Below are 17,183 nucleotides of genomic sequence, written 5' to 3' on the forward strand. Positions count from 1 at the left end.
TCTGTTCTCTGCAGATCTAAACATGAAATCTTTACAAAGCTTTATTTATAAGGCCATATTTGACACAAGGGCACGTTATAAATACGTATTTGAATCTAATGTACACTTTCTCGACAGAAAATATTTCATGGTCATCGAACATTAACTTCACTCCTGTGAAACTCTGTCTCACACACACATGCGCACGCACGCATGCACGCACACACACACACACACACACGCACACACACACACACGCACGCACACACACACACACACACACACACACACACACACACACACACACACACACACACACACACACACACACACACACAAGGCGGTTGGAAGCAAAAGGTGTCCAAGGACAAAGGTAACTTTTGAGGCAAGAAAATGTAATATTTTCCAAGTTTTCCAGTTGTCCATTAACCCAGGGATATGATTTCAGGCCGGGCTGAACCAGGATTATACACGACTCTGTGTCATTGCTGATTACCAGACAATAAAGCAAACAGTTTCAAGATAAATAGATTCTGATTTGTAGATGAACACCCGTCGACTTCAGTCGGCCAACAAGAGTAAGTCAACATTTGTAGAGAGCCGTTTAAACTCATTGCCACGGTGAACCCAAATTCCCTCCTTTATGGGCGATAACGTTGGCGGACCAGCCAGGTCATTTTACATGTCCGTGTGCGATTTTACACACAAATTTTATCGGCTCATTTTGGTGTATTTTAAGATATATATGATTTTGATTTTGTGGGTGGCTCGAAATCTTTACCTCGTGAACATATTTTTGTCACTTAAAATCATTGTTTACCACTATTTACCACTTTGCTTGAAAGGTATTCCAGTCCCTCATAACTGGGGGCAGATTTCTGAAGCCCCACCCAAAATTTCTGAGTTTATCCTATCAAGCAAAAGAACAAGGTGCAATTTTAAAACTCGACATATCACAGATTTTTTTTTTCTTCTTTAACAACAGCAAAGGTCTGCACATGACCGGATGTTTTAAATTAGCAGCAACAGGGCTAATCTGTAACCGTGTGTTGAATCGTCCCTTCCGTCCTGGACTTGAGTTATTTTGGAAGATGTAAAAGGAAAGCAGAGTCAACAAAATTGCCACAAAAATATTAGAAATCATTTATTTCATTTGAAATATAAAATATTAAATCTGTCATGAAATCAAACTGTTGTTAAGTCGTGTGAATAATATAGGGATTTGATTTCACCAGAGAAGATCCAAGTTTGTTTGGCACGCTCAACAATGTGTCCATTGGCAAGTTACTGTACGACTTCTTTCACATCTGTGACAGGATAAATTAAAGGGACATGAACGTTTTACGAAATGGCTCACTTCTAACAGAGCCAATTAATAATTGTGAACTGAAACACAGACACAAAAACCAGCACCCACATTTGATTCGTTTGCCATAAATGACAAAAAAGTCAGAGAGTCGACATTGAGACCAGATGAGGCAACGAAGGCATTGCTGAGATCTGAATCGAGATTGACCACAATACAACAACAACACGGCAGTTCTCAAAATATTCAGGGAGGGCAGACAACCAAAAATGTCTTGCATGCCGCTGCAAATTATACAGTGTCATGATTTCAGCGGAAAGCATTATCCGTATACAATGTTCTTATTTTCATATTAATTTCAACCAGGAAACGTATTCCGAACTCAAAGGAATGTCGATGCGGCGTTTACTCTTCCGTGTATGGAATAAGAAGCAGAAAAGAAGCAGCAGTGTGTCACCCGCAACATCTTCACTGACTAGCAAAGAGCTAAACTGCGGCGTCTTGGATCTGACGTTTGAGGACACCATCAATTTGAAGTTGAGACTGTGCCGAAACGGAACATGTTCAGATGTGACAGATTTCGGCACAGTCACACCTCTGGCGATCGACTGATAAATATAATGGAATAGCCATGCTTCGATATTGACCTCTTATTATGAATACAACCAGTCGAAAGCTGTGATTGTTACATTGCCAAAAAAGAAAGATATGCTAGGTACCTCAGTTTGTAAGCTATCATTCAAAATCAACTGGTTTCTTGCTTCGAAGTGGACAAAGGATTCGAGTTTCAGGAAAATAAGGGTGGAGGGTATGACTGGTATGCTGCCAAAATTAAAAAAACGCTTGTCCCGGATACCTTTGGGGAAAGATATTCAAAATCACTATTAAACATGTGAAAAAAAGTGGTGGGAATATGTTACTGGTATGCTGTTGAGAAGAAACACAAACAAACAACCTCCGAGGTTGTCTGTACAATATTGTTGAACATTGTTAGGGTTCTCGCTTTGACTTTGACCTGGAATTCCAGTTTGAGGACGACCCGGTTGAGAGTTGTGACCAGTCGAGTGTCGAAATGTTGCATGTTTCCAAATGCGTCATACATGTAAAAAAGGCTGAAAATATGAAAAACTAAAACTAAGCAGTGCTCAACTGGGGCATTTAACTGATATTGACCATTTCAGTTTTCCGGATTATTTTGGCCTTGGCTACAACAGGAATCAGTAGCTTGGATGCCACATTCATTGACCCACCCACCACCTGCTTTAATCCATTTCAGCGGATATATGGCACATTGGCAACATGCAGTTAGCTAGTAAGCTATACCTACACCCCCAAAAATACATCCTGGTTGTCACAGCGTGGAAACACCCCGTGACAACGACCTGTGCCAACTTCGTGGGATATATTCTTTCCACCAGAGGCTTCGAGCATCTATATTTTCACGGTTCGTGAAGTTATGTGTAAGCATAGGAAGGATACTGGAGGAAGTAGCTTCCATTTTCACAGGTCATAGTTCTCGTATTTGATTGACAGTTCACAGTTGAGTGGGGCGTGATTTCAGCAAATTCAGTGGTCCACAGCATTCGAGAGCGGAGGCAAGAGCTTGACTTCTTTCAAAAACGTTATTTTGAACGATTTTGAAGCCTCATTTTAAATACTTGGCCATTTTTTAATCATTTACATTTGTCGAGGCTGTTGCCAACACTCTTCTCTGTGGTGGGTCAATCCAGAAGACATTGACTTTTACTTAACAGGCAAAGGTTGTAGCGTGTGTAGGGTTGCAGCTTTGACATAGACCAGCAATAACAGTTTGAATTGGTTCCAACAATGTCTGGAAGAGATTATTCCAAACCAATTGCTTGGTTGTTTTGACTTGAGCGTTAGAAGCTCAGTTATGAAGCACGGGCTAAAAGCTTGACTCGAATCAAATCCAGAGTAGTCCCTTTTCTTGGCAGGGGACTAATTAAACCAAGGCCACCATTATTCACAAAGCACAACAATAAAATGTCCAGCACATTAAAATATAACAACTGTTTTGCTTGATCCTGTGTGGCAACATTAGGCTCCAAAAGGCATCAAAGAATCACTTCATTTTTTTCATACGATGCAACTTTTGTAGGCTCTTTGGACACAAAAATATAAAAATACTCTGAATACCATAATGCTATTCCATTTTGATTAGTTCCAAAAGCGAGTGAGACAAAATAAAGTTGTCCTGTACAAGAAGCTTATTCCACTTGTGAGGGTTGTGTCAAGTAACATTTGTGTCGACCTTATACAGTCATTTCATTGCCACCCATTACATGATCACAGTACGTACGTCACATGCGCATTTTAACACGCAAGTCCAACCCCATGTCCTCCTCTGTTCTGTCCTTCATCACATGCGCCCGCCCCTCGCTTTAGTGTCAGTCTTTCAGAGCGGGGTCAAAGGGGTCAGTTTGCAGAGCGCCCTGTCCTGTTGCTTCGTGGAAAACGGTGGACTTTGAGGTGTTTTGACAGGTGATCGCTGCGGGCAAACTTCTTCTCGCAGACAATGCACTGATATGGTTTTACTCCGGAGTGGGAGCGCCGGTGTCGGGACAGCTCATCCGATCGGGAGAACCTGCCGGAATAAGATTTAGGACATCTTAGTGCATTTCTTTTAATAAGGATGACTAGATATTTTCGATAATATTTCACCAGCCTCCTTTGGTGCGCAACCTTTACAGTCATATCATATCATATGTTGAGAATGAAACAAAACAAAAAAAAAACAGGATGCAGTAAATCCAGGACCCGCTGCTTCAAATAATGTAGAATTGCCCAACCTTGATTGAGTCAAAGCTCTCTTTTTACATTGGAAAATTATTCACACCCACACACACCCACACCCACACACACATTCACAGTCACACTTATGGACAATTCTAGCATTTTCAATTAACCTACTGTGCATGTTTTTGGAATGTGGGAGGAAACCGGAGCACCCGAAGAAAACCCACACAAGCACAGGAAGAACATGCAACCCTCACACAGGAATGCTGGAGCTTGTACTGCAATTTTCTGAGCAATTCAATTAGGAGTTTTCAGTTATATGAAACCTTTTTGTCATATTTGTTCAACCAGTCATTAAGCCTAAATAGTTGTACTTGATAAATATAACCTTTAAAATTTTTTTTTTTAAATCAGCCATCTATGGCCGCATCTTGAACCATTTTGATTTTCAAGAAACCACTGCACATGAGGCAAACCAACCAATATGAGACAGAAGGCATGACTTTTGAGGTACTCGTCAAGAGTTGCGCATTCACAGAATGATAACTTTTCATGTAATACGCCATAACAACAAATATGCTTTTCTGGGGTAACCCGTAACAGGTCAGCACAAACTGATTTTATGTGAAATCTCATCATTTCCTGCAGCACATCTGATGACCTTTCACACCACACTAATGTGGTTAAGACCCACTGAAATATGCTCCAAGGTGCCAAATCACATAAAAGCAAATTTTATGTGACAGTAATCTGAGCGTGATAATGATTCTATACATGTGAATTGACCTGCATCCTTTCTACGAAGCGGAGGAGGTGGCCCATATTTAGCTCCAACACATGAGGGCTACAAATTCTCATCTATTCTTGGCCCGCCCGGTCTCTGGTCTCCATGGGCTTGCCACAGTGTGGATATCATAACAGGGGAGGTTTAAGTGGATGATAGAGCAGCGTCCGCACATTTCAGCACATGACTTTTGTGTGGGCTCCTCTGTATTAGTAAAGCTGTTAAGGTCAGATTAATCCCCAACATGGGTTGATCTCAAGCCGCTTCTCTATTTTTCTCCCAGGGCGATAATTGGGAGTGATGTGAAGTGGCCACTCGTGGTGATTTGAAGCCATTTTCACCTTAGACCTGAATTACATAACCAATGTGTTCATCATTTTAATAGCCCCGCAATAAAGAGTGCCTAGCTGGCAGAGTTTATGACATGCAACAATTAAAAACGGAAATGCAATATAAAAAAAGCCAAACAATTTATAGGCCCAATGATTGAGGTTCTCTGGTATAATCTTACTTATGATACATCCGAGGTGACTTTATAGTCAGTGGACTTGCTCGAGTTAAAACACAGTTTGGATTTTGACCAAATACGGGCCTGTAAAGTTGCGCGTAAAACCTCAGCTGTCAAGATTTCGGTTAATCAAAGGATGTTTGGCTTTCTACTGCCTGTTTTTATCAGCACGGGTTGTTAAGAGAACAATGTGAGTAGAAGAAGAAAATAAACCCGTAACCTGACATCTCACTCGAGCGTCACCATACGCTGAATCATTTTTCAAGTATTTTTCCATCCATCCATCCATTTTCTGAACCGCTTTATCCTCACAAGGGTCGCGGGGCGTGCTGGAGCATATTCCAGCTGTCTTCGGGCAGTAGGTGGGGGACACCCTGAACTGGTTGCTAGCCAATCGTAGGGCACACAGAGACGAACAACCATCCAGGCTCACACTCACACCAAGAGACAATTTAGAGTGTTCACTCAGCTTGCCAATGCATGTTTATGGAATGTGGGAGGAAACCGGAATACCCGGAGAAAACCCAGGCAGGCCCGGGGATTACATGCAAACTCCACACAGGGAGGCCGGAGCTGGGGTCGAACCCACGACCTCTGCACCGTGAGGTCGACGCGCTAACCACTGGACAGCTTCAAGTATTTTTAAAGTGTTTAATTTCATTCTCATACAGTAATAATACACACTGGATGACTGCTTGTATAGATGCTAATGTTTCTTTTCAGAGCTGTGTAGCGGGTTCGGACAAACTGCACACACAAAATCATTAGTTTACATCATGCATCATGCTTGATTGCTAATTTATCGATGAATCAATTTTGAGTGTTCAATTAACCTACTATAAATGCTTTTGGAACGTGGGAGGAAATCGGAGTACCCAGAGAAAACCCACGCAGGGATGGGAAGAGCATGAAAACTCCACATAGGAAGGCCAGAGCCCGGAATTGGACCCAAAACCTTTGCACTGCAGGCGGACATGCTAACCTATTGACGATGTCACGGATAAAATTGCCAGTCAGGGTACATTTTACATCATATGGTTCAGGCTTTTGCAATAACGCTCTAGTTATCTTGTTACATAATTTGATTTCAGTTTTCCAAAGAAATGATTGATTTTCGTGAAACAGTTTTCAAGGCAAAAATACCCTCTGTTACTGTTATTATTCCAACTGTCTGACAGATGAATCTTATTTGACTGTTATTAATGCTTTTTTTAATCATGTTATCAAGTTTTTATATGCTGTCACTTGGTTTCGTGTACAAATTAATTAGTAAATTAGACATTTCTTTTTAAAAAATTACATGGACGTTATGGAACATATTTATGTGCACTCTATGTAAATTAATCGTGGGTTTTTGAAATAAAAACGAGAATAAGAAAATCTTTATTCGTCTCACAATGGAGAAATTCCCAATTTACAGCTGCAACGTTATGAAAGGATGAAAGTAGAAGAACAAAAAGTATAGGAGCTGCTGTATAGGCAGCCACTCTCGCGGCACCATCGTGAGCAGTGAAAAATCAACAATATTTTACACACTTTCCCTTAACCCTTTCAGGGACAGCGGTTACTACAGTGGACAACTGATCATCTTATCAGGTTACAGAGCGCATGAAAGGGTTAAAGTAAGTATTAACATGCAGTAGATTGGAGTGCTATAGTTGTGGTTGATGATACCAAAACAACTCAACCAAATGCTAGCAATCAGACCCATTTATTAAACTAACCCATAAAAAATAAAACAAAACAAAAAAACACATCACCACTGAAAAGACAACAAACTAACTAGTTTAGCTTTCATAGTCGAAGCTAATCGAAAGCTAGTTATTGACCATCTGGTTTTGTGACCACAATCTGAAGTCATGCGCCGAAAATAACATTTCCTCCGCAACTGACACAACATTAGTGAACAGAGAAAGACTGACATAAAACGATGTGGAAAACCGAGTCATCCTAAGTCTGGGAATAAATGGTGAAACCACATATGAGCTAAATGTGCTTCAAGCTGGGCCATGCTGCAATCATAAAAAAACATACACCTTACATGACACTACAGTAGCTACCGGAAGTATTATATTCTGAACACTATACAGGATGTGCCCTGCGACTGAGAGGCAAGTGCAACCAGTCCAGTCAGTTAGGCCCCTGCTAGCTATGACACCGAACAGCCTAAGCACTATAGAAAATGGATATTCTCAACTCAACACATTTTGTGTGGACAGATCACGTGGCCATCTGTGTCCAAGCCCTTGCTTTTTAACAGACCCACAACAACTCGTGTGAAGTGTTGCCACCTCTACAATGCAAAAGTTTCAGCTGCGGCATACAAGGTCACAGAGTTCAAAACTGAGGGTGACTGGAGGGCACATGAGCCCACATGCCCTTGGGCCGGCTTGGAGTGACTGCAGCCCTTGCACATAGTATACATATCAGTTTGTGGGGAAACACATACGTACGGGCTGCGTGCTAGCTTAGGGCATGGATAACCACCGAGAACGGCGTGACGATCTTTGCACACACACACACACACACACACACACACACACACACACCCACACACAGACACACACACACACACACACACACCAAAAAAATTACAGCAAATACTGGAATAAGGCCTTCATGGACAAAATCACAACAAATTTCAGTGCTACATACGAAGGTTATATTCAAAGATGGGCCACAGTGACGGATGCATCCCCGTGATTCATTAATAACACATCTGCGTCCAAGGTACGGCTGAGGGTTGAAGGGACAGTTCAACTGGCCAGCTTCTGACATTGTATCATCGGTGAAAAAGATGAAAAAGAGTTTAAATGAGCTTCTCTGATTGAGTTGTTTTAATGTTATAATGGATTTTACAACTAATTCTTGAAGAACAGTCAAATATCTAACGAGGCAAAATCCAGTAAATATTAAACTCCGAGCGAAGCCTGTTCACATTCTGAGGCGCACTAAAAATGAAAACAAAACGATTGCAGCCAATTGATTCTTATTTAACAATATGAGCGCCTCAGCAGTCAAAAGCAAACTTGGCGGCACGTGGCATTCCTCAGGGCTCCGTCTTTGTCCAGTTGCGTTCACTGTATACTGTATTTCTTGCTTACCTCGACACACCATTCTCCATTTTAGTCACACAAGTGACAAACTGACGATGTGCTGTTTAGTACCGATTTTAATGGCACTGGATTCTTTACAAAATTGCCTCCATTTAATTAAAGGCTGGATGTCCTCCAACTTCCGAACACCGACACTGACAAGAACAAAATCTGATACCTGCTCCAAAACCAGATTTCAGCTTACATTGCCACTCCTCATCTTGAATTAATGATGAATGCCAAACTGCAAAGGAGTAACCTATTTTTCGATCTGAACTTCAGCAAACATTTTGACAGTCTAAGTCACAGGTGTGAAACTCGAGGCCCGGGGGCCAGATCTGGCCTGCCGCATCATTTTATGTGGCCAGTGAAAGCAGCTCAAACATGATCCTTTCTAAAATGTCAACCAATATTTTTAATTCTCATACGTAATAAATAAGAGATATATTCTCAGCACTTTTTGTTATCAAACCCCTCAATAACTCAAGAGTTATTCTTGATTTCTTTGTATGTTTCTTGATCAGTCTAAGTCTTAGACTCTAAGTGATACCCGTTATTCCATCTAAGAATTTTTTTAACATCCAACGACCAATGATTTCTCCTGATTATTGTAACTCACCAGCTGCCGTCATAAAACAAATGGGGACTTGTGGTTCTCGACGGACATTTCGGAACAGACTCACCCACATATATATTTTAAACACAACTGTACAGACAAGTGGATTAAAAAAGTGATTGCCGTGAAAAACCTTGTGGCTTATCTTTTTCAAATGTTCTGTAGCAATAAGCTATTACAGTGGCAGTCAACCCTGAAACTAAATTGCGCACATCTTTGTTGATACAAACATGAGAGAGCGCAAATTGCATGATTGATAACATTCTTCTCAAATGAAAGATTGATTACACCCATCCCTGGTTTGTAAGCCGCATGCGTACACCTCTTGAGAATTTGTCTTTCAACAAGGTTTGCAGGTCACACACAATAAGTGTTTCACGTGGATCACCATCATGTCAACAAAGTCGTTCTTGTTCTCCGGTTTGCATTGATCTAAAGGTGTCACAATCTAAAGATAAATCAGACGCTTGCGGCCGCCCGGCAACAGCGCCCGCTCTTTGCTGTGACAAAGAATGCATCAGCTGACAAGCCTCCGATCGGGTGACGGCATGTCAAACGTATGTGCGGACGTGCATGTTATGACAGTCAACTGTTTAGGTTTGAGAATGGCCATCAAACAGCGACCTCAAAGAGTCTTGAATCAGGTTGGAGCGGAACACATTTGCAGTTATGTGCACCCTGCATGTGCTTAGCATTTACGCGGGACTGGTCCTGCACTACCACACCTTTGCGAAATTATAACATCCACAAAGCATGAAGGAAGGACAGCGATAAAATGAGAAGAACTATTTGGCAGGGAGAAAATATGACTCTCTGCGAGTTATATGCAAGAGCCCCGGCCAATGAAATACGACTCTTCCCGACTCCTCACACACGGATCTATTCTGAAGTCACTCTTACGAGGACGTCCCAGTTCACCTCTAGCTCCTGGCAAGGGGTGAGGAGCAGGAAGGGAGGACTATATATTACTTTGTCACGCTGATGTCATATCGACGCTCTAAAAGCGTCGTTGTTGGCAGGACGAGCGCATTGAAGTGAATGAGAACAATACTAAACTGAAAGTTAGTACGCCTCCAAGAGCATGCATGAAACTGATCCTAAATAAAAAACGGTGGAAAGGAACCTCTGAAGTTGAACAACCCCAATTTGGACGATCGAATAGCATTTTAGTGGAAAGCGTGCAAAGGTTGTTTTGTGATTTTTCACACTTGAACTTCAATCGTTTTTTTTTTTTTTAAATGAAAGTCAACACTGTTGACCTCCAAAACCTTTGATGATGTTTAAGGATTTCAGTCCCAATAGTGACAGTTGTTCTTTTTTTTTTTATAGTTGTATGACAGTTTAGAACATAGCGGTTTTACTTCAACGTTGCCTTTACGGTTTACGCTTTTATGATTGTTTCGATTGCCCGGGAAATATGAATGACATTGATAACCAAATTAGACCAGCGTCTCAGAACAAATTGTTTCCGACCTTATACATGCCACCGTAAAATCGAGAACTAATACAATTACGTAACAACCTCCTGCTTGCATATCACCGTCAGAGACACGAAGAGGACGGCGATGTACCATACACCCAAATAATGTTCCTTCTGTGCATGCACCACTCATGTGAATGTTCCAAGTGGAAAAGTTTACATTGCATTTACGCATGTGTTCGGGCCCCGTGAGACCTCATAAGACCTCATGTGTTTGCTCCAACCCTATGTTACATAACATATTTCACATGCGGCAACGACCATAGTCAACATCGTCATCGGGGAGAAAACATTTTCGATAGTTGAAACTGCTTGATACTTAAAATAGGGCAAATTTATTGCTCCAAATGCATGACACTGCCTGCGCTTGAGCAATTAAGTGTATCGAGAGGAAGCATACCGATGACCATTTCGTTGTCTTAATTGCAAACCTTGTGCATCCTGGCTGACTGGAACATTTATGTGTACGTCACGAACTAAAAACTTTGAACTTGATTCTGTAATAAGCGGGCATCTGTGTGTATGGGAAGTGTTCACAGACAGCGAGCAAACAAGTGCAATCGCTAGCAGGGTCAAAGTCTGCATTCAGTCAACTTCAAAAGAAACTCTAATCTAATCTGAAATTTTACCGTGGTACAAAAACACACAGATAGTGGCGACAACGAGCCAGCAGTCGCTTTGCGCAAACCAACACAAATCGTGTTTGACAATGGGCTTTTCCCTCCTATCCACGGTCAACATTTAGTCTCCTGAATCGACATATGCTGTTCCAATGTAAAGACTTTCTGCTGCTTGTCAAACAATAACATGATTCCGAGTCGTCTAATCTTCTTTATTAAGAGTCTTTGCGTGTAAATTGTCTGGTGCGAAAACTGGGCCAAGCCAAATCACGAGTGACTTACTGCAGTGAGGCTTGACGGGACAAGCCTCATGTAACAACAACAACAACAAAACTATACTGATTATTATGATGATTATTGTGTGCAATGGCACAGTGATTTTGAATTAAGAGTGAAATGGTGGTAATGGTAATCAAATATGACATCACAACAACATGCAAAGCACTTTGTTATTCTTTAGATCAAGGATGTCAAACTCGTTTTTGTCGCGGGCCACTTTCGAATTCCGTCTTCCCTCGGAGGGCCATTATGACACAACAAATTAATGGATTACTATCTTTGAAATTGGTCCAAAGTACCTTGAAGACCAGAAATGAACTTAGTGTGCCACTATTTTTGGGACCCGATGTAAATAATAACATGATTTTCCTCACCTCCATCCACAACCAGGCCATGTGCACGCAAAAGGCTTTTCTCCAGTGTGCCTCCTCAGATGCGCTTTAAGGTGGCTGCTTTTGGTGTACATCTTATTACAGCCCGGAAAAGAGCACTTGTGCATTTTAATAAGGTCTGCCACTGCACTCTTCTGGTACCTCTGACCTCCAGCGAGGACCCCTGCGGTTGAGCCGCTACCTAACCCGCCTTCTCCGAGCCCGGTGGGTTTGGCAGCTATGGGCACTGGTGCGATCCGAACAAATTTGGAGGAATTTTTGTTTGCAAATGCAATGCTTGCTGGGGAGAGCAGCTGAGGCACCAAGGCAAAGGTTTGGCCCTGGATGTTGACCAGGAGCTGGGCAATCTTGATATCCGATGGACCCTGCGTCGGTTGAGATTTCTGCAAATGAGTTTCTTGCATTTGAGCATCGGAGACGGTGCAGGCTTGAGGCTCTTGTTTGATCTGGACGGGCTGAATTTGTAAGATAACCGGCACGTTGGAAGCAGCACCTGTGTTTTCTCCTGAGGCTGACGGTGATCCACAGTCTTCCTGTTTGATTCCATCGACTTCACTGTAACTGGAGCTCAAATTTATCGAGCTTGCATCGACTGTTGATGTATTTAGTGTTTGTTTGTTCTCTCTGTGGGAGGACAGCGGAGAATGGGCCACGGGTACAGTCTGATCTGAGTTCTGCGAGACCTCTCGGGGTATCGTTTTGGCCCTTTCGGCCTCAGAGAACTCTGGCGTCGGCGACATTGCCTCATCGCTTCCCTCGTCTTCCTTCTCCATCGCTACCACCATGTTCTCTTCCAGGAACTCTTCAATCTCTTCCAGAGTGGGCTGAAAGAGGAGCGCCGCAGGATCCTGTAGCTCATCCAGGAAAATCGGGAACTCGCAATAGTTCTCTTTGGCTTGGTGCTGGAGCAGACCCAACCGCTGGTCCCTCTTTGACTCCCAAGCGAGGCCCATGGGCAAAAGTGGGGTGGTGGAAGATGAAGAAGGTGGGGAGGAGAGCAAGGTGCTGTTGCCGATGTTGGAGCTTATCGAGTTGTTCATTCCCTGCGTGAGAAGGAGGTCCAGCAGGCTGTCTTGACTCTCGCCTCCAGAAGAGCTTCTGCTCTCATAGCTGGAGCTCGCGTGGGCGTGGGATTTGGGCGACGAGGCATCTGGGCTGGAGCAGAGCGACGATCGAGGGCTTGAGGAGATGCTGAGGTCGTCCTCAGAGAGCCCCGGTGAAGAGGACACCCCTTGGTAAGGGTGGTAGACGCAGGCGTCGGTCACCATGATGGCTCGGGACAGCCCTTCGCTGGCATCGCAACGGAGGCTGTCGTGTTCACACTCCGATAAGCTAGTACAGTACAGGAAGGTCTCTTCACCAAGCGGTAAGTGATCCACCATTCCTGTGAGGATGAATGGCAGCTGGACTCTGCTCTGCACTCAAGATCAAGTTTGGAGACTTGGCTAAATATTAATGAAAATGTATTTCATCCTCCTGTGGAAGACAAAACGACGGGAATCGTCAGTGACAGCAAGAAAATCCTCCTTGAAAACACAGATTTATAAGAAAACACATGTCGCCATCGACTAAAAAGTTGAATGGGAGTTGCTTGAAATGCTCCTTTGGAACGAATTCTAACGGACTGAATGTAGCATCACTCTCTTTGGCAACTTCAACTTTGAGGTTAATGTTCTACAAGGGTCCTCCTGCAAGTGTCACAGAAATGTGGAATCCAGCGGACCGAGAGACTGAACAAGTTTGGCCTCTCGGTGCGTTGCCTGTATGAAAGAAGTTCAGTGTGTGTATGTGTATAGCAGCTGGTGTGGCGTACACTGACCATGTGGAATCAGACGTTCCCATTTCCCAGCTGCTATGAGTGAGGGAGCCACATGTCTTCAGGAAAAAAAAAGGGGCTACAGAAGAGATGGCATCTATTTCATCTTTGCTACGTTTTCATGGCATTCATCTGAAGTAAAGTGCAAATAGACATGATTTTCATTGTTGCTAAACATTCCAGTGCCCTTTAAATAGAAGCATGACGGTTTTATGATGGCTGCAATAAAAAATTGCCAATCTAGGGCGAGTTGAAATAAACAGGATTGCGCGCCATCTAGTGTCCGGTGAGCAAATCACGTTTTCCAAAGGAAAATACAGTAAATGAGTGCTCTTAAAATGTGGGTTTGACGCGTTTAACAATGATCACGGAGAGTATATTAGGAATTCTAATCATATTTGCATTACGTGGCTGTTATACTTCGCGAAAGATACCCTTATTTACTTTATAAAAGAAGGCAAACTTTGACTTTTTATTCTGTTAATTGGGGAAAATGATACGAATGTTTTGTTCGAAATCGAGTCCAAAAAGAAAAGAAAAGGAAAACAACACGAATCGGCCGATGTATGCATGTAGCTTGGCAGAGTGTGGAGTAATTTGCCCGATAGTAACCTCTGCCTTGCCGAAGCTGGATTGAAACTGCAGATATGCATGGCACAAAACAAAAACAGTGCAGCCCGGGCCCGCTTTTGACATTTTCACGCAGTGTCGTCAAAGATCCTCGCTGCGTTCGTGAAGTTGTGTTTCGTCTAAGTGTATTTCTTCAAGTGCGCCAAACCAATATCTGTCGTACACGATACACTGCACGATGCGTGTATATGCGAGTGGATTCTCTCACCTGTGCGTGTGAAGGACACGGTTTTAACTCTCCCGATTTCAACGCGCTCTCCTCTTCCGAATCTTCCTACGTGCGTAGTGGAGAGATCAATCCGCTGGTGTCTGCATGGTGCATTACCCTCAACGTTCTCTCTCTCTCTCTCTCTCTCTCTCTCTCTCTCTCTCTCTCTCTCTCCCTCTCTCACAAACACACAAATGTACACGCATGCACACATATGCTTACGATCGCTCTCTCTCGCTTTCCCATTGGGCAGTGCAGTTTAGTCACATGATCTCTTCTGGCAGTGTTGTGGGTTTGGCTTGTGAGGGCTCGCCTGCTCCGTGCCTCGTCATTGGTTATTTTGCTTGTAAAAAGGAGGCCGGCGTGAGGGAATGGCGTCAATGGAGAGAGTGGCTGAGGCTAGGTCATGTGCAGAACACAAACATGAACCTGACACTTTCTGTTGTTGTTGTTTTGTTCTCATTTGTATTAAAAAAAACACACACACACACACACACACACACACACACACACACACACACACACACACACACACACACAAACACTTTTTCTGTACAATGACTTGATCTCAATTCCCATTTGGGTCCAGATGACACGAATGGAGGGAATTTAAAGTATTTGCCTGAAATACATTTTGGAAAAGTTGGCTAGGGCAAAGGAGGACTGCAAATGATGTTGTAATATTGACAGGGACTAGAAATGTATTTTGGAATTAGGCTACTGTGACTTTCCCAGCGGTGGATGACATAGTTAGAAATTCAGTCCTTTCACACATGGTATACAGAAGATGAACACCCGGGAAGCGGACTGGTGTCGGGTCATTTGGTACCGGGCCGCGCAGAAAGAATAAAGAATTTACATTACTTCCTTTTTTTTAATTTCGGAATCTGGTTGGTGTTTTGTTTTGAAACATTACCGGATTCTCTGTTACATCTGTCGACAGTGTGTGACTCTTGACGTCGGTCAACGCGCGCTTCTCGGTCAGTGATTGATTACCGCTGAAATGAAACCCAGGAGCTAGCAAAATGAGTAAAAAAAAAAAAAATAAACGTCTTTGGAAAGTTTCTATGGGAAGGGGAAAAGACCCAGCCAAGAGACAGAAGAGGAGCCTATGACTTTCAAGAAAAAGAAAACTACGTTTTATAGACAGTTTCAGGAGTCCTACTTAAAATACGGATTTATCGCAACGGGAGATTCCAATGCACCAAGCATAATATGCGGCGATGGTGAGTCGTATTTTTCATGCGCTTTGTATTTGTTTGTTACAGTTAAAGTTTCAGCAGAAGATTGGAAGCTGTTGTAGCTCTTGGTAGCATCAAACTGAGGGCCAAAAAAAACAAAAAAAAAAAACAATGCGAATGCCCAGCATTAGCAGAAGGACATAGTCAAAACCCCAAGATCACACTCAGTAGCATATGAGCGAGTCAGCGATTCACCAGACGAGTGAGTTTGTTTCCATGTTGCCTAACGACATCAGTCATAAAACTTTTGCTTCAACTGCAAATGAGCAGACCTCAGCAAAACACCTGAGGTAACATCACTGGCTTCTAATTAGTTGAAATTGCTGCCACAATTTAAATGATGTGAGCAGTGAGCTTGGGTGCTTTTTTGTTTAGCCTGCTTGCAGACATCACAAGTGATTTTTTTGGGGGGGGGGATTTTTGTGTGCACCAAGCGGAGTCACATGTATGCTCACGCTGGCACACTGAGAAGCTCTGTTTGACGAGCAGATGCTGCGGTTTGTAGACATGTCAACTACTGCTGCAACCGTGTCCACAGGGCTCCTATCAGTGGTGGGAAGTCATGTACGAATACTTTGTTACTGTACCATGAAGTCGAGTTTTCAGATATCTGTACGTTACTCGAGGATTTATTTTTCTGCCCACTTTTTACTTTTACTCAGTATATTCCCCATCAATGACCTTATTGATGTTGTTGGCTCCAAGAATGAGTCAATGTGAATATGTTATGACTTGTGCAAACCTGAAAAAAATAAAACAAAAACAGTGTCTGGCATTCAAACATGTACCATCTGATCTGAAAAACACTTTTGGGAAACACTTTTTTTCCCAGTTGTTATCATTAGCTAATTGAGAGTTTTTTTGTTAATCAGTTGGGCGACCCGGTGATCCAGTGGTTAGCGAGTTGACCTCACAGTGCAGAGGTACCGGGTTCGATTCCAGCTCTGGCCTCACTGTGTGGAGTTTGCATGTTCTCCCCGAGCCTGCGTGGGTTTTTTACAGGTACAGTCAAACCTCGGTTTTCGTCCATAATCTGTTCCAGAAGACTGTTCGAAAACCTAATTGTTCGAAAGCCGAAACCATGCTCTTTTTAAAATAAAAATGTTTATTGAACACGTCTGCTCACAATGGCAAGCAACACGAAGCGTCACTTCCTTGTGTAAGGAGGGCGAGAGGAGTCAAATGGTGCATTCAAGTGCACTCAGTTTGTTCAAGAACCGAAATTTGTTCGTCATCCGAAGCATAAAAAACTCAAAATTTTTGGTCGAGAACCGAGACGTTTGAAAACCGAGGTTTGACTGTACTCCGGTTTCTTCCCACATTCCAAAAACATGCATGGCAGGCTTATTGAATACTCTAAATTGTCCCGAGGTGTGATTGTGAGCGCGGATGGTTGTTCATCTCTGTGTGCCCTGCGGGCCACATAAAATGATGTGGTGGGGGGGGGGGGGGGGGGGGCTGTCCCCTCCGCT

At 42.9% G+C, this 17,183-nt stretch overlaps 1 protein-coding gene across 1 annotated transcript; it reads right to left on the bottom strand.

The window, feature by feature from the left end:
• Window positions 1–1,110: 1,110 nt before the first annotated feature.
• Window positions 1,111–14,652, bottom strand: klf15 (Kruppel like factor 15). Its single transcript, XM_019888057.1, has 3 exons — window positions 14,471–14,652; window positions 11,799–13,292; window positions 1,111–3,890 (listed from the first exon to the last, which is right to left on the bottom strand). Exons 2-3 carry the CDS (start codon window positions 13,196–13,198, stop codon window positions 3,722–3,724), a joined length of 1,569 nt encoding a protein of 522 aa, XP_019743616.1. The 5' UTR covers window positions 13,199–13,292; window positions 14,471–14,652; the 3' UTR covers window positions 1,111–3,721.
• Between the last annotated feature and the right edge of the window lie 2,531 nt (window positions 14,653–17,183).

This window comes from Hippocampus comes, unplaced genomic scaffold (genome assembly GCF_001891065.2).
Source record: "Hippocampus comes isolate QL1 unplaced genomic scaffold, H_comes_QL1_v1.1 scaffold14, whole genome shotgun sequence".
Lineage (NCBI taxonomy): Eukaryota > Metazoa > Chordata > Actinopteri > Syngnathiformes > Syngnathidae > Hippocampus > Hippocampus comes.

Bases quoted from the DNA above. Each gene is read 5' to 3' on its own strand.
- klf15 (XM_019888057.1), bottom strand. From the start codon at position 13,198: ATGGTGGATCACTTACCGCTTGGTGAAGAGACCTTCCTGTACTGTACT. The intron at 3,891-11,798 runs GTGAGGAAAATC...TTATTCCGGCAG, and splicing joins TGGCCTGGTTGTGGATGGAG to GTTCTCCCGATCGGATGAGC.